Here is a 21,278-nt window from a genome sequence, read left to right as displayed (position 1 = left end):
CAGTAACAAGATTCAAACCTAGAACTATGAAATATGTGTCACTTACTGAAAGCACACTTCTCAATATTCGCCCACCTATTGGTTGGCTACTTTCACGGGTTAAAAGAATTACTTATATTGAAAAAGCAATGTTTTCTAAAAACTGTTCGAAAAAAAAAAAAAACTGAGATATTGTGAATACCTCACTTAAGGGGCAGTGCTTGTCTCTTAAAAATTCCAATATCATGTATATGATAGAAGTCTAGTACAGTTACAGAACTCAATAGTGTGGCAAAAATGATACAATTGAGGTGATGAGGCCTGCATTAAACCCGTTACAAGTCTCTTATTCTCAGCTCAAAGCAAGTAATATTGTGAATACAAGTACTCCCTGATCTTATAATATTCGTCACACAGGGGCCCTTCCATCACAATTTGCTGAATTATGGCACCACCACCCTACATAAATCAGCCCTTTTAATCAGTCTTGATTTCTGCTAAATGGGCTTTCAAGAATTTGGATGGAACAGATCTAGTAAATCTTTGATTCCAGTCAGTAAGAGGGATTTTGAACCTATTGCAACAATCAGGTTTTCTTATAAGTTACTCACCTTCTGGCTTGCATCACCAACCTTGCGCAAGGTCACATACTCGCCACACCGCAATGCCCCACCAGAGAACTCGACCTGGAAAGAGTATCATGGCAATGGGTGTTTGGGTATCAAGGATTTTGATGTTTAGTCAATATTATTATGGGCTTATGCACTTGTACTGAAAACAAGATTCAAGAAATTTCTGTGTAGGAAGTTGTTGAAAGGAGAGTACCTGGATGCCCTTGCTTGCCAGAAACTGCTTGAAATCTGCCATTTTTATGTCGCCAACAAAGACTGTGTCGTGTGATGGAGGTGGGGTTGAGAGAGGAAGCAAAGACAGTGAGCCGCTCTCCGTCTTCCCGACTTCTGCATCAACCCAAGCTACTTCATAGTCTCCAAGCTGTAATCATGATGATTTACCATCGTTCACATCAGAAAGAGAAGCAGAGAGGGACGTAAAAAGACAAATACCATATTATTGTTCACATCCATTAAATGTAGATCTATTGTCATGTGTCTACCTTCTTAAATAGCACATTGCTCATCAGCTTCTCAGAGAGTTGGACCTATTTTGCATGCAAGGGGAAAATGTAAATCTCCATTCAGAAGAAAAATGAGAAATTTACAAAAGCATCAAGTTTGCTTTGAGGCATACCTTGTAAGCGCATAAATCTGAGGTGACGTCAATTGTTTCTCCAATTTGGGGAGCATAAACATGGGGACAAACATGTTTCAAGCAGTGTTGCTTCAAATGCTCGGTCGCCTCTGCTGATCCATGCACCAAAACCTCCAAGGAAGGAAAAAAAAAGAAGTACCATAAGTTGTGTGCAATTCTTCAGGCTCAGTTCTGAACACAGATAGTGAACTTTCAGATATTTTTGTATTTTCTTGGCAATTGCTGTTGTGCTAGCATGGAAACTAACTTGAAGATCCCATCATGTGCTTGAGTCAAATAATTAGTATAGCCAAATAAAGTTTCATGAAAGCGACAACACATGGAACGATAAGGAGGGTGTCACACTCATGTATAACAGAGAGAAGCCATTATACGAGGAATACCATATCAGCAGCTATGGACAGTGGTACTAGTACTATACTTTAACCATCATTTTTACCACCCACTTATATGACTGGTGGTGGTGATTAGATGTGATAAAAAGTGGTCAATGTTTAGCAAATGAAAAAGTCTTTTTGGCACCAAATCACCACCTTTCATCTAGAAAGGTGGTGAAAATGATGACAGAAGAGTGATGGTATAACTGGCATTTTCTCAGTGCTATAGCTAACAAAGTTGGACAATAAGAGAGAATCACATTAAATAAAATCCACTATGGCAAAAGAACTTCCATACAAGCTTTAGTGGAGCCACATGAGAAAGAATGGACTTAATTGAGCGGCCATCAGAACGGCCCTCAAAATCCATGTAAACCAACATACACTTCACTTGCACCTGAAATAGAGAGGATAATGCAATCAGTGTAAAGTACAACTTCTGATAATGGCAATATTGCCATTATTGCAACTCTAAATTGTCACAAATCATAAAGGGAACAAAGCAATTTTTCTTAGTGTAACTCTGGTAATGCTGGCTTAGCTATATGTAAGGATATGAGGAAAGACAGAGACACTCCACAATATAGTGAACAGTTTAAAAGCATGGGTTACATTGAAGAGTTTGGCCCCCAGTTGATCAAGAATTTGAATAGGTTGTAATACTCTTTTGCTTTACTCATCAAGAAAAAAAAAAGAAGAGGAATTTGAATAAGTTGTACATTATGAGTAAACCTACCTACCCATTCATGATCTGGAAAAAAATCAAGGAAAATGAGATCCCAGATCCAAATTCAGTATTAGAATATAAAAAGAACTGAACTGCCAAATTTTAACAGATGGTCAGAATAACAAATTTCAAACTTCAATATAGGAACAGCTAGATTGAGTTAAAAAAGATTTAGAGCTATCGAAATAAAAATATTTTTCATTCTCAAGATTCTGTTGCTTTAGCTTGTAGAAAAGCTATTCATGAGATAATGACATAAATATGTCCATTATCTGACTATCTACATCTAAAACCATAAATATAAATATGTCCATTTCTACATTGAAAGAAGAAGAAGAAGAAACCATTTTATAATTTCTATTACAATTACAAGGCAATGGCACTCTATGTGGGTGGAAAGAAGAAGAAGAAGAAAGAAACCACTTTATAGTTTCCATTACAATTACCAGATGAAGAAACCACTCCACAGTTTCCATTACAATTGGAAGAAGAAGAAAGAAACCACTTTATAGTTTTCATTACAACTACCAGAAGAAGAAACCACTCCACAGTTTCCATTACAATTACCAGGAAATTTACTATACATCCATTATCTGACTATCTACATCTAGAACCAAAGGATACACAGATAAGTATGTCCATTATAGAAGAAGTAGTACATCGAAAACGGAAGGACGTGATGTCAAATTGAAATAGTTGCACCTTACCTATATTTACGTGAAATCTTATGCATCATGATTTGGGAAGCATTTGAAATTAAAATGATTCATAAGATAATATGGTATTTCATCAGCCCTTGTGCAACCATTAACCATAGTACCATTTCTAGGTTCCACAATATCATTTTTGTATCATATCAGCTTCACCAAAGATTTGAGGAGAAACAGCCTTTAAACAACTAAGAAGGGTTTGACTTACTGTCAATTCATTAGATATAACTTTTGAAGGCGTTGTATCAAATATCAAACTAGCTGCGCCTTCATCAAGTTTCCCATTCAGATCGTCACCAACCTAAACAGAGTATGAGCAATAAGATAAGTCCAGCATTCACCTATAAAGCAATAGCATAAGTATACTGTATACATAGTGTTGGTTCATCCAATCAAAATCCTTTGGCACACTGATTGCAGGAAACGTAACAAAAGAAGCAGTAATCAAATGCTGTCAAATAAAAATCAAACAACAAATGAAAACGAGTGAGAACCCATAATTGTGGCACTTCAACGATCAGTTTGAAAATTTTCTTGAATGTATGTCACCTCACCTATTTTCTTGTTGAAAAAAAAAAGGTAAAAATTTGAGAATTAGCAATTTTCAGCTCAAATTGTTGGCTTAAATAATGATTTGTCACACCTTTCAAGCTACATTTAACACATGACATCTCGGAATGATTCACTAGAAATGAAGTTTTTATACTACTGGTACCAAGTCTGTTCTAAGCAGGCAGGAGTGGGGTTGGTTACTGAGGCAGAGATATTGACATTGTTGGAGTGTTTGCTACAGGCTAAAGCTTTAAGCTTTTCCACCCTAACTGTAGTGGGTGACTCAGCTACTGTTATATCTTGGGTGATTAATAATGAAAGAGGTACATGAAGCCCTTGAGGCCAGGCTCAAGTGGTAAAGGGATGGGGAGGGTTTGTGGGAGGTTCCAAGTTCAAGTCTCAATGGGGGCAAAATTTACCTAAAAAAAAGGAGAAACGAAAGAGGTACATGGAAGTTTGAAAATTGGATGTGCAAAATCATAGCTACTGTCAGTGAGCTGGATTGCTTCCTCGCTTGGGTTCCCTATTCAGCCAACCAAGTCACAGATCAATTAACCAAACAAGGAGCTAATTGTTTGGCCTATTTTGTTGGAGACTTTCTTCCCCCTCAAGTGTGCTATGTTTCTGTTGAAATAATGTCAAAGTTAGGACTTTAATTTAGGAATAAAAAAGGAGAGATCATTTAGGATATTTCCTTATGATTTAGTTTCCTAATTTTAGGAGAGAATTAAGCTAGATTGATTTTTTCTTATTCAGTCATTTGTGTATATATATGTGTATGGTGTGTACCGATAAAAGATCAAAAAAGGAGTTCAGAAATTCTTCATGGTATCAGAGCCAGTTTTCTGAAACCCTAATCCCTTCTGGTCACCTCTTATTCAGGCCATCACTCATTCCGGCCAAATCTCTCTGGCCATATCTCAATCCGATCATCTCTCTCTCTCTCTCTCTCTCTCTCTCTCATTCCGGTCATCAGTCCCTGTTCTCAGAGCCAAGGGAGAAAACGCTTTCCGGTCAATCGAATCATCGTCAGAAAACACTCACCGCCGGCAACTTTTCCGGCGAACTTTCCGGCGACGGTTTTTTCTACACCGCAAGGAGCGCCTGGAGGAGATCTCCAATTTGTCCCAAAGCACCGGAACCAGAAACTCATCCACGCGCCGCCCACGCGCGTTTTTCTGGCCGGCGACTACATCTCACGCGCCGGCGCGTGAGGGCGCGTGAGCCACTTTCCGGCGACGCGCTTCCTCCTCCAGGCTCGCCTGACGCCGACCAGCCACCCTTCTTACCTGTTTGTGCAATCCGAGCCCTGCACGTGCCTCTTTTGGGGTTCTTTTGCTTCCGCGGGCCCTCTGATCAGATTTTCCGGCGTCCTCCGGCTATTTTTTCTCAACTCCAGTCCCTGCATGTGTCTTGGGAAGTGTTCTTCTACCTTTCCGGTCCATGACAAAATACGGAATGGCATCATCACAAGTATCCAGCGTCACGTCACCAGAATCAGGGGGCAGATCTGAAATTCCAAACCTTGGTGGCAATGATTCCTCTCCTATTCTCATCACAGGACACAAATTAAATGGCCATAACTATTTACAGTGGTCACAATCTGTGTTGCTGTTCATTTGCGGTAAAGGAAAGGATGAGTACCTCACTGGAGAAGCAGTCATGCCAGAAACTACAGAACCGGGTTTCAGGAAGTGGAAGATTGAAAACAGCATGATCATGTCATGGCTTATCAATTCCATGAACAATGACATAGGCGAAAATTTCTTGTTGTTTGGGACTGCAAAGGACATATGGGATGCAGCCAAAGAAACTTACTCAAGTTCTGAAAATACTTCAGAACTGTTTCAGGTTGAATCAGCTCTACATGACTTCCGCCAAGGAGAGCAGTCAGTTACTCAGTATTACAACACACTCACAAGGTATTGGCAGCAACTTGACTTATTTGAGACTCACTCATGGAAATGTTCGGATGATGCAGCAACATACAGGCAAATTGTGGAACAAAAGAGACTGTTCAAGTTCTTCCTAGGACTAAACAGGGAATTGGATGATGTTAGAGGCCGAATCATGGGCATTAAACCCCTGTCAAGTCTCAGGGAGGCTTTTTCAGAGGTTAGGCGTGAAGAAAGTAGAAAGAAAGTGATGATGGGATCAAAAGAGCAACCTGCCCCAACATTGGATGCCTCTGCCCTTGCTGCTCGGTCATTTAATAGTAGTGGTGGAGATCGTCAGAAACGGGATAGGCCTTGGTGTGATTATTGTAAGAAACCAGGCCATTATAAGGAGACTTGCTGGAAGCTTCATGGCAAACCGGCTGATTGGAAACCAAAGCCACGGTTTGACAGAGATGGCAGAGCACACGTGGCTGCCAACTCTGAGAGCAAATCTGTTCCCGAGCCGAGTCCATTCAACAAAGAGCAGATGGAGATGCTACAGAAATTATTAAGCCAAGTTGGCAGTGGCAGTACTACCGGTGTAGCCTTCACTGCTAATCGAGGAGGAATGAGGCCGTGGATAGTAGACACAGGTGCTTCTGATCACATGACAGGAGATGCTGCCATTCTTCAAAATTACAAGCCAAGTAATGGTCATTCATCCGTCCATATTGCTGATGGTTCAAAGTCAAAAATTGCCGGGACAGGTTCTATAAAACTTACTAAAGACTTATATCTTGACTCTGTCCTCCATGTTCCAAACTTGGATTGTAATCTTTTGTCCATTAGCAAATTGGCTCGTGATCTCCAATGTGTTACTAAATTCTATCCAAACTTGTGTGTTTTTCAGGACTTGAAATCGGGGAAGATGATTGGCAGTGCTGAACTGTGTTTCGGGCTCTACCTCCTTTCATGTGGCCAATTCTCAAACCAAGTCTCTCAAGCAAGTTGCGTACAGTCTCAGAGTATTTCAGAGTCTTTCAATTCTGTGTCAAATTCTAAGGTCAATAAAGATAGTGAGATTATAATGTTACACTATCGCCTTGGTCATCCTAGCTTTGTTTACCTTGCAAAATTGTTTCCCAAATTATTTATCAATAAAAATCCAGCATCTTATCACTGTGAAATTTGTCAGTTTGCAAAGCATACTCGAACAGTATATCCTCAAATCCCATACAAACCTTCGACTGTTTTCTCTCTAGTACATAGTGATGTGTGGGGTCCCTCCCGGATAAAAAATATTTCTGGCACTCGATGGTTTGTGACATTCGTTGATGATCATACTCGGCTAACATGGGTTTTCCTTATGAAAGAAAAGTCAGAGGTCGGGCACATTTTTCAAACCTTCAATCTTATGGTTCAAAATCAATTCAATTCCAAAATACAAGTCCTCAAGTCAGATAATGCAAAGGAATACTTTACTAGTAGTCTCAGTACTTATCTTCAAAATCATGGCATTATCCACATAAGTTCTTGCGTTGACACCCCACAACAAAATGGGGTGGCTGAACGCAAGAATAGACATCTCTTGGAGGTTGCCCGGTGCCTTATGTTTTCCTCTAATGTTCCAAACTATTTCTGGGGGGAAGCTATTCTCACAGCTACCTATTTGATTAACCGTATGCCATCCAGAGTGCTTACCTTTCAATCCCCACGTCAACTTTTCTTACAACAGTTTCCTCACACCCATGCCGCCTCTTCTGATTTACCACTCAAAGTATTTGGTTGCACGGCATTCGTTCATGTGTATCCTCAAAATCGTAGCAAATTTGCTCCTCGAGCAAATAAGTGCATTTTTCTAGGGTATTCTCCAACCCAAAAAGGGTACAAATGCTATTCTCCAACCAACAAAAGATTTTACACCACCATGGACGTCTCTTTCTTTGAACATGTCTTCTTCTATCCCAAATCTCATGTTCAGGGGGAGAGCATGAATGAACATCAAGTTTGGGAGTCTTTTCTTGAGGGTGTACCTTCTTTTCACTCAGAGTCACCAAATCCTTCCCAATTCGCGCCCACTGAGTTGTCCACACCCATGCCGCCATCAGTTCAGCCAGCCCAGCACACAAATGTTCCTTCTCCCGTGACCATCCAGTCTCCCATGCCTATTCAACCTATAGCCCCACAACTTGCTAATAAGAACTTACAAGTTTACATCAGGAGGAGGAAAAGACAGGAATTAGAGCACGGATCACAGTCAACATGTGGCCAATATATTGACTCCAATTCAAGTCTTCCTGAAGAGAACATAGGTGAGGATAGGGCTGGAGAGGTGTTAATTCCTAGCATTGATGATTCTACTTTGCCAATTGCATTGAGGAAGGGTATTAGGAGATGTACAGATCATCCAATTGGGAATTATGTTACGTATGAAGGGTTATCATCATCTTACAGAGCATTTGCTACTTCTCTTGATGATACTCAGGTTCCCAACACAATACAAGAGGCATTAAAAATTTCAGAATGGAAGAAGGCAGTACAAGATGAGATTGATGCACTTGAGAAGAATGGGACGTGGACTATCACAGATTTGCCGGTTGGGAAGAGGCCTGTGGGGTGCAAGTGGATTTTCACCATAAAATACAAAGCAGATGGATCAGTCGAAAGATTCAAGGCTCGTTTGGTAGCTAGAGGGTTTACACAATCCTATGGGATAGACTATCAGGAGACTTTTGCTCCTGTTGCAAAACTGAACACTATCAGGATCCTTCTCTCATTGGCTGTCAATCAAGATTGGTGCTTGCAACAACTGGACATAAAAAATGCGTTTCTAAATGGGGACCTAGAAGAGGAAGTCTACATGGAAATACCACCTGGTTTCGAAGAAAGTATGGCAAAGAATCAGGTTTGCAAACTCCAAAAATCCTTGTACGGCCTTAAACAATCTCCTCGAGCCTGGTTTGATAGATTCACAAAAGCAGTCCTGAAGCTGGGCTACAAACAAGGTCAGGCTGATCATACTCTATTTGTCAAGAAGTCTCGTGCCGGGAAATTGGCCATATTGATAGTCTATGTCGATGATATTATTCTATCTGGGAATGATATGGGGGAGTTACAGAATTTGAAGAAGTATTTGTCAGAAGAGTTTGAAGTTAAAGACCTTGGAAATTTGAAATATTTCCTTGGTATGGAAGTGGCTAGATCAAGGAAGGGAATCGTAGTCTCTCAAAGAAAATACATACTCGATCTTCTTAAGGAGACCGGTATGCTTGGATGCAAACCAATTGATACTCCTATGGATAGTCAGAAGAAACTTGGTATCGAGAAAGAAAGTACACCGGTAGACAGGGGGAGATATCAGCGGCTTGTCGGGCGCTTGATTTATCTCTCACACACTCGGCCAGATATTGGCTTTGTAGTGAGTGCTGTAAGTCAATTCATGCACAGCCCCACTGAGGAACACATGGAAGCAGTCTACAGGATTCTTAGATATTTAAAAATGACACCAGGGAAAGGCCTATTCTTCAGAAAGACAGAGAACCGTGACACTGAAGTATACTCAGATGCGGATTGGGCAGGAAACATCATTGACAGGCGGTCCACTTCCGGATATTGTTCTTTTGTCTGGGGAAATCTTGTTACCTGGAGGAGTAAGAAGCAATCAGTTGTAGCCAGAAGTAGTGCAGAAGCTGAGTACAGAGCTCTTGCACAGGGAATCTGTGAAGGGATTTGGATAAAAAGGGTTCTTAGTGAACTGGGACAAACGAGTTCATCTCCAATTCTGATGATGTGTGATAATCAGGCAGCTATAAGCATAGCAAAGAACCCTATGCATCATGACAGGACCAAGCATGTTGAGATTGACAGACACTTTATCACAGAGAAGGTGACTAGTGAGACGGTCAAATTGAACCATGTTCCTACCAAGCACCAAACCGCAGACATCCTCACCAAAGCTTTACCTAGGCCTAACTTCGAAGACTTAACTTGCAAGCTGGGATTATATGATATATATTCTCCAGCTTGAGGGGGAGTGTTGAAATAATGTCAAAGTTAGGACTTTAATTTAGGAATAAAAAAGGAGAGATCATTTAGGATATTTCCTTATGATTTAGTTTCCTAATTTTAGGAGAGAATTAAGCTAGATTGATTTTTTCTTATTCAGTCATTTGTGTATATATATGTGTATGGTGTGTACCGATAAAAGATCAAAAAAGGAGTTCAGAAATTCTTCAGTTTCTATTCTTTGTACCTTTGTTTTCATTTGAAAGACCTGTTTTTGTACATCCTTCCTGTATTTATCTTTTAAGATAAATGCTGTTTGTTTCTATTCAAAAGGAAAATTTCTGTCCATGTCCAATTTGACCTTCATTTGTATTCAAACCTTTGCCCTTTTTTTTTTTTGATAGGCAAACACACAGAAAAGAAATATATTAGAAAAAGGCACCTTGAGGCTAACCCAAAAGCATACAGGGGGTATACAAGAGGCGCCAAAAGGCACAAAAAAGAAGAGGGGATACAAAACCAACCCTCAACTAGCACCTAGCCAATCAAAAAAACTGAGTAAAGGAAGAGGACCTTCATTTACAACCGACTTAGTCCACAACCAAAGATTACATACGAAAGAATTTTTCAACCTATGAATCGAAAGCTCCTTATTATCAAAAGCAATCCTATTTTTTTTCTTCCAAACGGCCCAAAAAATACACAAAGGGGCTGTCTTCCACACCTTTCTACGCTTCTTGCTCATGTTAAAGCCACACCATCCAAAAAGGGTATCTCTAACCGAAAAAGGAAGGACCCAAGTAACGCCAAAAAGAGCAAACAATAGCTCCCATAAACCTTTGCCCTTTCTTATCTTACCACTTCTAAGAAAGCAGTCGAGATTCTATATCAGACTGGCTCAACTGGGAGATAGCCTCCTCCAGTTTAGCTAGTTCAGAATTTCAGATGCCAAAAGTTGAATATGCTTCCTTGAATATAATGTTGCATAGACATCTTGAAGTTAGCTAATGGCTACGAATATAAATTTAACAGAAAGTCCTTTGCTTTTATATAGCAGCCTCCTACATACTCAGAAATCAACTGGAAGGAACAGTGGAATCAACAGTTCAATTTGTATTTTTCCACAAAATATTATTTTCTTTCTTATTGGTAGGTTTCCTCAATATATTATTTTCTTAATTTGTTAAATGTAGAAAACTCCTCCCCGAAGGCCTAGCTTAGATAATTTGACAATAGCATAATGTTCTATATGTAAGACTATTTAATATTAGAATAATAAAAAGTTAAGGTCACCAACTTGGATAGCCAAGTTTTGGAGGGGGCACCCATCTTGAAATCACTGTAAAATCAAAATATCATGTACCATGACAATCATTTTAAAACAGGATACTTTTAACATTACAATGTTTCATATATAAGGTACCTTTCCTCTCTAAACCAGGGTGCATTTTCATGTACCAAATGACACAAAATAAAAAATAAAATAAGTAAAAAATAAAAAGAGAGAGGAAGGAAAGAAAAAGGGAAAATGGAGGGGGGAAGAGAGAGAGCATAAAACTGATAACAGAAAAGCTAGCTGATCAAGACTTCATAGATACTGCAACAGAGAGGTAACTGTTCAGTAATAAAAACTTACCTGCATGGTTGCTTGGTCCATGTCTTCATCCTTGATTACATAATCCTCTGGATTGATAACTTCACCAAAGTCATCCCACTCAGAGGAGTTCTCATAAAATGGAAACATTGGAGCAACACTAGTAGAAGGTGGAACAAACCCATCAATTAATATGTCACGGTGCCCACCAACATGCGGGACAGCCACTGCAAGGCACAGTTAGATACAAGGAATATGGGGTTATCAGTAATCTATGGTCTGAGATGCATTTAATACATAAGATTTTCCTTTCAAAAATGTAAAAGTTCATCAAGCATTTGAGCTTTATCCACAGTATATACAGGATATCTAATTGTGTACATAAGTGGACCTTAGTGGAAAGAGGAATTACATCCCTACTAATTAGTACATAATATTTTAGTGAGATGAAATTCTTTTCTTCTGAAACTGTACAAAATCCACCAACCATTCAAGCTACTCCAAAACATGTGTTCTTCAATACAACCTGACTTTCATGCTTTGATGGTCTCCAAGATCCTTCCAATGACCTATGTTGCGTTGAAGGGATATCTATATGATCCGATTGATTGTGTAAAGCCCATGGTAGCAATGGAACAAGGGAAAGCAATTGGATTGAAAAAATAAAGGATTTATAATCATCTTGTTATCCTATAACGAACATAAAAAAATTAGATGGGAAAAGAGAGGATAGAGGGTCCATTGATGAGTCTACCTGTCTCCGAGGAAGATAGAATGAAAACGGCCTCTGCCTTGGGTTTGTGGTTGAAATATTATGATAAATATTGTATAAAAACATCTCAAGATAGGGGGTGGTAGATATTTCAACTGGTGCATGACTACACACAATAACACAAACATACACTTCTTTAAATGGGGAATAAAAATTTATCAATACGGAAAGAGTACAACGAAGGATGAGAAGAGTGTATTTTGTATTGCAGAAACTGCTTAACATGGGGACCTGAAGACACGAGATAAAGTGAGGTCAAATTGCCTCCTAGTAATTTCCAGAGCCAATCAATACCTGAAGCTCCACCAAGGACCTGACAATGCTATCAGCAACTAAAATCACACTCCTCTGCAATATTCAAAACCTGATTGATGCTAACGGATCAATCTCTCTAAAAAGAAATCATTACCAAACCCTTGTGCACACCTGAAACCTCCTACTTAATTAGTCGGCATTCACTCCACTAAAATTGGGTTCCTAAGCTGAGGTATTGAACCCAGGTGTGGCAACAAGTTTGAAGTACAGAAGAACAATACCATGTTTTGTTGTTCTAAGTAACTCTAAACAAGTTTCAGGTCCATCAACAAGTTTCAAATGTAGAAGGAAATACTATGTTTTTAACTCCTTTTTTTTATGAGAAGCAGAAAATTGTACTAAAAACAAAAAAGAGAAAAAGGAAGTACACAAAAATGCCATGTTTTTTTTTAATCTTGTGCATGACTAGATAAAAATACGGTATGTTTTGAATATTGGGTTCTATGCTGAGAAACCAACCTCTTATTTTTCAAAGTGATTTAAGGTTAATAATGCTCAATTGATAAATCAAAAGAATTTGTATTAATTTCTGTGAATGTTACTACAACCCAGATCAAATCAAAAGGACATGAAATTTATGCCAATTCTATTAAAGCTTCAGCTTCAAAGTTTTATCTTATATATAATAATTTGAGTACATTTAAAATAAAAGTAATATTATTTCCAAGGACTAACTCTTTTGGTGAAGATTTGCTAAATGCAGATGAACAATTTAGGTTAAAAGGAGGAGCTTTCAAGGATTTTCAGCATCCAAAGAAAAAATTTTAGTGATTCATCTTGAAAAGGAGCCTGCTGCTTCCACAGGGAGTTTTCTTGGCTGCTTATAACATCCTTTGAAATATCAGTTTCCAGAAAGAAATTACAGTAGACAAGTTCCAATTGTTATTCAGAATTGAAGAATACCGTCTGATGAAGCAGGAGGAGTGGTAGTGTCAATGACCATTGGATCACCCAATTTGTTATCAGATCCACGAGATGCTTTCATTTCGTCCTCTTTGCTAAGACTAGCTTTTAGAGCTTCCTCCTTTTTTATCCGTTCCTGCTCTTCTTCATAAGCAGCTAACTCCTCCCCAACCAAAGGAACCCTCTTGGACATGGTGACTTTAACAGCTTTAGGAGGTGGATCCGCCTGAAGCATGCGGGCTAACGTGGCAAACTAGATATTCATTTCAAGGTGTCAGCAGATACATATTTTGGAATATGAAATATATAATGGCAACCTAAGTATGAATTATACTGAATTATACTGACAGACATACATGATCAGTAAGGCCAACATTGATGAGGATAATACATAATAAAAGAAGCATTGAAAGCCTGGCTCAAAGGCTAAGGGTTTGGGTTGGGGTTGTGGGAAGTTCTAAGTTCATGTTCAAGTCCCAGTGGGGACAAAAAAAAAAAACATTTAGCTGTAAAAAAAAATACAAAATAAAAGGCACGTAAGGACACATTGATGCGGAAACTACACCAAATTAAGCAATAGCACCATGTAAATTAAAAGGAAATAAAAGATGCTCCTGTGTAAAAATAACTTATCCTGCTTTTATAATGAGACTAGAAACTCCTCAAGACTTCCAGCAGAAAAAATAATGCATCAAGTCATAACCACCAGACCAACCATGATATTCACTTAAAGGATCAACAATTTTCACTACTCACATCCTCAGCATCAGAACTAAGAAGAAAGAATATATTTAGAAATACTTTAGGTGGACTAATGGCATGCAATCTAGAAATATACCTGGCCTCTTTCGCTAAACAGCACAAGATTTTTTGCATCAGTTGCCCACTCAACAAATATATCATGAGAGAACCCCGCTTCCAAACTGGCCATGGATGCTAGAACAATCTAGTGGTAGCATATTAGTCAATTTCATCAAAAAACCAAAAAGAAAAAAAAAAAAGAAGAAAACATCAAACTATAAAAGATAATCTACTCTTTGAAGTAATTAGGTAATCTAACCTTAGGACCGTCAGGAACTTTCTCAAGTTCACTCTTGCTGATCAAAAGTGTGACATGTCTGCAATTTTTGGTATAAATGCCTAGTAAACAACTGCTCTCTTATAGACATAAATTTACATGAAAAATGGTTTAAGTGACAATTTTTTTTTTTACCTTTTTTTTACCAGAGTTAAGTGGCACAAATCACCATGATACTTCTATTTAGAGTGTGCATACACATAATGCAAGTGCACATACACATAACACAGGTGCATATACACACAACACAGGTGCACATACACACAATGCAAGGACAAGCAATATGAAGGAGCCCAGGAACATAAAAATATATTTGCATATAGAATGTTCACAACCCCCACCCCCAAAACCAAAAAAAATAAATAAATAAGTATATATATATATATATATAGAAAAAGGAGAAGAGAAGCCACTTACTTCAAAAGAAAGGCATTGTCACGTGTGTGTTCAAAAGACTTGGCTATTGAATCACTCATCCACTCAAGGAAACTCTTCACATAGTCGATTGTGCTTGATGCAACATAAGTCAGAAAGAAGATGGGATAGTTCAAATGATGCTGTGTCCAGTACTGCAATTTTTACAAAAACCCAAGATTCAGAATCATTGAATAATAGTGAAAAATAGGAAAATAACACCATGAATTTAACAAAAGACCTGTTCCAATATTAGCATAAGTTCCAACACTCGGCCAGCAGTATCAACAGGTAGCAATACATTTCCATCCCCTCTTAGAGTCTTCAGTATAACATCTAAAAAAGCCAGAAGATAGCAGAAGGGAAAAAAACCAAGATTAATAACTGCAGAGTCTGCAAATATATATGGTGAAGTGAATGAAAAAAGCACATACATTTTTTTCTTTTTGGTTGCAAGGGATAACGAAAGAATAAAATAAAACAAAAGCTGTAAACAGAAAACAGAAACATAGATTATATTATAAGCACACACTAATCAATCGAAAAAAGAAAGCATAGTACCTAGGAATTCTTGGTCCCTTTGGCGTCTAGAAGGCTGATTGTTCAAAGCATTATAGGCATCTGTTATTAAAACAGCAGGCCGAACAAAAGATTCTAAAACAGTTCCATTCAAAAGCCTGAAATAAACCGCAATACTAAGTATGCTTATTCTTGCTTACTTACATGAATGTAAATTTTATGCATAAAAGAAGTCTAAAAGTCCACTGCAGGTAGTTGCAACTAGCAAATTAAGGCTCACCTTTCTTTGCGATGGTTAAAGTCAACAGCATATATGACATCTTCCCCATCTTTTGTTATCTTCCAGACAGTACCTCCCAAGAGATGCCCAGCAACATGAGGAGCAATAACAATTCCTTCTCCTTTGCCTAACATTGAATTACAAGGCCAAATAAACCAAAACAAGCAACAAAGAATAAGGAAAATCATACTTAAAGGGGCTTTTTTTGCCTGTCAAAAAACTTCTATTTAACATTGGACCCACCCATGTTTTAAAAATGGTCCACATGATGTACCAACTGATCATCATGACCCTTTGTGTAGAGTGTCAATCAGGTGGACTCAAACCAACTGAGCTTAAGATTGAGTGGAAGGCAAATTGAATGAAAGTATTGTAAACACAAATTTCTTAGATCCAAAATCATGTGGACAAGAAAGGACAATACAAAATCAATTTATATTACTTCCAAAAAATGTAGGTATAATCCTCTGAAGTATTCTTTACAACAAATAATGTAACACCTCCGATTCTACCCCCTAATCTTGATTCAAAGGTGGCAGACACTTGTTCTTGAATCAAAGCATGAGGAGGCCAAAAAGGTTTGATCTTGATTAAGCAGCTATGGAGAGTTTGGTCATCAGCCTTAAAAAAGTGAAGGAATGGCACTTGTGCTAGTGCTTTGATTTCCTCCTGCAAACTTGTGAAGATTTCTAGCAATTTCTTTGAGCATTACAGCTTCTAATTCTTATTGAATCTCTCTAGATTTCCCTCCCCTTGAAATGGAGGGGAGTCCTATTTATGTGGAAAATTGGATACTTGACATGCCTTCTACCACTTGAATTTTGAATTCAAAATGAATTTAAATACAGTCTACATTTGAATTTAAAATATTTCAGTGAGATCTCTTTTTTAGTTGTTGACATGTGTCACATGAATAGCTTTTTGATATGATTTGAACCCAAAACAAAATTTTTGGCATTTATGAGGACCTTGAACCTTTTGCACTAAAACCAATCAAATCCCAGTTTGATGAAACATCATTGATCAGCTAGATCATTGGGCCCATAACCCTAATCTCTTTATACACATCATGCATTATATAAAGGCTCAAACAGTTGGCACACTGAGATACCCCCATCCCCATGCAAATTGAGGGCTGAAATGCAACGTTTAATTAATATTAACAAAAACAAAAGATCTGAACAAAATCCTTACCAAATAGATGATAATTTTGAGAGTATGTTAATCTGGTCACGTTTTGGAAAGCAGAATCAATATCATCCAGGGTAAACAAATCAAAGTCTGAAACTTGCTGTGAAGGGAGAGTAGCAGTTAGAGATGTCAACATAACTTGTCTGTACACAAAGCAGAAACCTGTAACAAATTAGTGACATAAAAATGCAAGAGAATCAACATGGGGATAGGTTTCATCCACTCTAGATCTATGAGTTGACAGAATCTGTGTTCAAACAGCTAGAACCTAATAGTTTCAGCCTAAGACAATCCCACCCGTGGAGGCCTACAATCGATCTCAATTCCAACCCTAACATAAAAATTTAATAAACCAGATAATTTAATACTAATTTGAATGAAGAATATAAGGATTTATATGAATATTCCAGATTAAACTCAGTAATCATGTAAGAACAAAAGGCCAGCATTTTTTTTTTTTGATGGGTAACACCAAGAAAGCCAAAATTGAACTGATGAAGAGCATGAATTTCTATAAATGGTCCAGCCTGATATTTCAACAGTCCTATGATACTTGGACCAAAGGCGATAAACACAATGCCCAAACCTGGCCAGCTAACTGAGCTACCAGATCACTGTTGGGCAGGAAAGAGGGGGTTCACTTGAGAAGATAAATGGAAACTAAAAAGATGTCATAAAAGAAAACAAGCAACTAAAGCAAATAGGAAATGTCAACACTGGAGAAACTGTGATTAGCACTGTACAGGCTAGTGTCCTATAGAAGTCAGGGTACCAACTGCGAAGTTAATCAAATCACCTGCTTTCTCCCATCAATCAACAGCTTAGAATTTTCCTGATCAAGTTCAGACTTGTAATCACTGACTCATGTTCAGTTTTAGGCACAGTCCACAATTTTATTTTTTTTCTGTTTTAATGATTTATATTATATATACTTGTATGATTCATTATTATATATAAAACTACTCATTTAATCAATTTAATTAGGTAACCACCCTGTTCTGATCAGAATTGGTTTGGGATATATACATGTATGTGTGTGTGTGTGTGTGTGTGTGTGTATTAGGTTTCATACATATTTAAGATTGTATGGACATATACAATCAGGTTTCAAGCAGATTTATGATGAGATACTCAAATTCAAGCCAAGTCTTCGATGGACTCAACGTAGAATTGTCAGTCTTTTTGTGCTGCTGTATACTTCCTGTACTTGGGTAGCACCAACATTTTGTTAGGACCTCTTTAATATTTTTCTTTGCTTATCCTCAGAAAAAAAAAAAAACAAGGAAAAAAAGAGATAAGATAAGAAATTGTGATGCAGTTGAACCCAATAATTAGTAATAGTGTAAGCCTCTTTTTTACTGATGTTGTTACATTTGATATCTATCCATTGTATGATGTTGTTACATTTGACATCTATCCATTGTAAAGCCCAAAATCCAAGGATGAAGTTTCACCTTTCGTGAGAGATATTGATCATACATAGTCAAGAGGCCTAATCTATACACAGGCTCTGTTGAATAAACAGGAGCAGAAAGTCCAAGTTGCTTCATGGCATATGGTAGAGCACCAAGATGAAGTGTATCTGGATGAGCTAGCAAAACAGCATCTATAGTCGACGCCACCCTGCACATCAGAGCAAGCTTTTACAACCAAGTAAGTCCATCGAATAAAAACATGGAGAGGATGAAATCTCATTGACATGATTAACTTTTTCAATATCCTGATATAAAAAAATTCCAATGGATAAAAATGAAATCAAGCATAATAGAGAGAACTACTTGTACTATAAATGATTTACTCTGGAACTTGAGAAAACTAAAATTAGTGCCCAACTGAGCTTAATACAACTATTTGGCTTAGTTGAATTAAGTTTTGTAAGTTTTTGGAACAATAACTGCAATAACATCAGATCTAGATTTACCCTCCTCTTTTCTATAACCTCCTCTTTCTTAGTAACCAAATAGAGGGTAAAGAATACACTTCGGCTATGTTTGGTTCCCGGAAAGTATTGGGGAAAGAAAAAAAGTGCTAAGGAAAGTAATTTTCGCATGTTTGGTTTTATTATGGAAAATATGAAGAAAAGTCAGATATAATTAAAATTAGTAAGAAACTTATATATTTTTAAATTATTTAATATTTATATAGAAGAGTTAAATAAATAAAATAAATTTGAAGTAATATATAATGATAATTTATTCACTTTATATCTACTTTTTATTTTCCTTCCATTTTTCTTTCCTTTTACTTTTCCTCTCTATTTTCTTTCCCTCGCATTTTCCCTCAAACTTTCCGAGAACCAAACATAGCATTCATGTTTTTTAAATAAAAACTAATCTGAACCCAAACAAATTAATAGAGAGAGATCATAGAGAATTTGGATGAGAGAGATGGTAAAGATGAGTTTATAAATCCTGCAAACCCAAACAAGAAACAAAAGATTTGGAACTTCAGCTTTTCTCTTCTTCTCCACTTTCTCAGCAACCAAAATATTCAAGGAAATTATACAACAGGGTATCAAGCGTTTTCATTGTTAAATCAACTATTTCACATTGCTAAAGGGATTAAACACTGCAAAACCCTAATGCCCATTGAAAGCACAAACAAATTAGTTTAATTGGACAAAAAAGAGCTGGAAACCAAAACAAAATAAGAAACAAGACTACAAATTTTCACTTCCGCTTTTATTTCCTCAGGTTTTCTCAGCAACGGAACGAGGACCATACATTTCCTTCTTTTAGTTGCCACTTGACATGACTAAATCAATCCAGCAAGGCATACCTATCAAACCCATTAAACAAATTCCCGTAAAGAGAAAGAAAAAAAATTAAGTCTTAACGTCCTACGGTTTTTCTAAGGGGGGGAAAATTCAAAAAACCTATAACATTGAGAATCAAAATTTCTTTTAAAGTATTGACAGCAAACAAACAGAGAGAGCAATATATGCAACTGGGTACCGAAATTTTCTGGGCTTATCCATTTTTCCGATTCCTAAACTGGTTAGACAATGCCCATTTCAGAAATAGAGAGAAAGAGAACAAAACCTGGCAAGGGGTTGAAGAAAACTTGGGTCGAAGTGATCGTTCCATCCACAATCGACCAAGAAATTGAATCCATCGATAGATACCAGGTAAGAGAGTGGGTTTTCATTGTAAACCCCACACAGTGGAGTCACCTGTACCGAAGTTCCCATTCCCGCTCTGTGTCTCTCCCTTCTCTGTGTTTGCAGGGTTTTAGCCTTTAGGGAAAGGAACAGTTCTAACACGACGTCGTTTCACAACTCCCGACGTCGTTTTGACAATATGTCCGCGTGGTTGGTCATGGAATTAGTTTGTCCACCACTGGGTTTAGATTAAGTCCTGCACCAGTTTTAATAAATTAATCAAGTTTTAATAAATTAATCACGTGACATATCATGTGGGAGTTTGGCACGCTTTGTCAATGTGCCAACATACGACGTCGTTTTGTAAATGCAAAGTATAAATGAATATCAAATATTAATTTTTTTTAAAAAAAATATATTTGAGATATTGTTAACTATTTTCTATGAGGTGTTAAAATAATACCCAAAAATGAATATTTTATTTTTAAAAATTTCTAGGTTAAAATAATTTTTTATTATTTTCAGTTAGAAAAAATATATTCTGAGAGTTTTTTTTTTTTTTTGCTAAATAATAATTTTCTTGTTTGGTCTTGTGATTTAACAAAAATGTTATGTTTTAAAAAAAAATTATTTTTACAAATTTATAATATTGTTTAGCTGTGTTTCACTAATAACAGTTTTTAAAAACAAAGTAAAATCAAGAACAATTTTTAGGGAATAAATAGAAATTGTTTTCATCAATTTTTAAAAGTTAAAAGATAAATATAGATAAATGAGAAAAACAAAAAACAAAAATCACAAAAATAAAATAAAATAGAACATAATATCTTTCTTCTTTCATTTTCTCTTCACCACATAATATTAATATAAAAAAATTTAAAATATGATATTCTTTTGAATTATATTTGTTTTTATGAATTTCTTTTAAGTTCTCTAAATTTTTTAATCAAGTAGATTCCATATCAAACAACTCTTAAGGCAAAAAAATTATTAATATTTAAAAATAATTTGAAACTCAAAACCCGATTAAACTAGTATTAGAAAGTCATGAAATTTAAAATCGATCAAATTAACACTAAAAAGTCATTAACTTAAATTCATTTTGAATATATTTGCTATTTTTTAAAATTTTTTTACATATTGTCATAGTTCTATAAATTTTTTACTAGGTAAATAAATTCCATTAAGTAATAAATTATGAATCATGACTTTATGTTTATTTTAGTGATACAACTATATTTCTGAATTTTTTCCATTAAGTAAATAAATTTTAAATTAAGTGAAACATAATTAATGGTTTAAATTAATGAATCTTCGAATTTTTTAAAATAATTTGAAAATCAAAAAACTAATTAATTAATTACAGACTAAATAAAAACTTTTAGAATACTCTAACATAATTAACTATTAAATATGTATATGTAATGAAAATTTTGACTCATTTTTCTCTTAAAAAGTTAAACTTTATTTAACTTTGAATTCATTTAAAATAAAATAGTATTATCAATTATTAACTTTAAATTATCATAATTTATGTTTAAGAAAATAAATCAATTATACTTTTATAAGAATGTTAATATTCATATTTTTTTTATAATATTTGTAAAAATCATAAT

General features: G+C 36.4%; 1 protein-coding gene across 2 annotated transcripts; it reads right to left on the bottom strand.

Annotated features, from left to right (window-relative positions):
• Nucleotides 1–200: 200 nt before the first annotated feature.
• Nucleotides 201–19,819, bottom strand: LOC100267865 (cleavage and polyadenylation specificity factor subunit 2). 2 transcript variants are annotated; one of them, XM_002268555.4, is made up of 18 exons: nucleotides 19,604–19,819; nucleotides 18,017–18,185; nucleotides 16,566–16,662; nucleotides 15,372–15,498; nucleotides 15,134–15,249; nucleotides 14,814–14,908; nucleotides 14,576–14,727; nucleotides 14,141–14,198; nucleotides 13,919–14,026; nucleotides 13,081–13,333; nucleotides 11,133–11,317; nucleotides 3,271–3,363; nucleotides 1,924–2,022; nucleotides 1,228–1,359; nucleotides 1,094–1,138; nucleotides 805–972; nucleotides 591–665; nucleotides 201–438 (listed from the first exon to the last, which is right to left on the bottom strand). In XM_002268555.4, exons 1-18 carry the CDS (start codon nucleotides 19,750–19,752, stop codon nucleotides 337–339), a joined length of 2,223 nt encoding a protein of 740 aa, XP_002268591.1. In that variant the 5' UTR covers nucleotides 19,753–19,819; the 3' UTR covers nucleotides 201–336. The 2 variants fall into 2 exon arrangements, with proteins under 2 accessions (XP_002268591.1, XP_059599296.1); XM_059743313.1 differs by lacking the exon at nucleotides 19,604–19,819 and adding an exon at nucleotides 19,286–19,309.
• Between the last annotated feature and the right edge of the window lie 1,459 nt (nucleotides 19,820–21,278).

Source organism: Vitis vinifera, chromosome 16, assembly GCF_030704535.1.
Source record: "Vitis vinifera cultivar Pinot Noir 40024 chromosome 16, ASM3070453v1".
NCBI classification, from domain to species: domain Eukaryota; kingdom Viridiplantae; phylum Streptophyta; class Magnoliopsida; order Vitales; family Vitaceae; genus Vitis; species Vitis vinifera.
Note: the sequence above shows the minus strand (reverse complement) of the source record. Positions and strands in the feature narration are given on the sequence as shown.

Excerpts from the sequence above, each read along its gene's own strand:
- LOC100267865 (XM_002268555.4), bottom strand. The coding sequence starts at position 19,752 with ATGGGAACTTCGGTACAGGTGACTCCACTGTGTGGGGTTTACAATGAA. Across the intron at positions 18,186-19,603 it reads TTTCTTCAACCCCTTGCCAG|GGTGGCGTCGACTATAGATG; the intron begins GTTTTGTTCTCT and ends TCTGATGTGCAG. Across the intron at positions 11,318-13,080 it reads TCCTCCTGCTTCATCAGACG|TGGCTGTCCCGCATGTTGGT; the intron begins GTATTCTTCAAT and ends TGTGCCTTGCAG.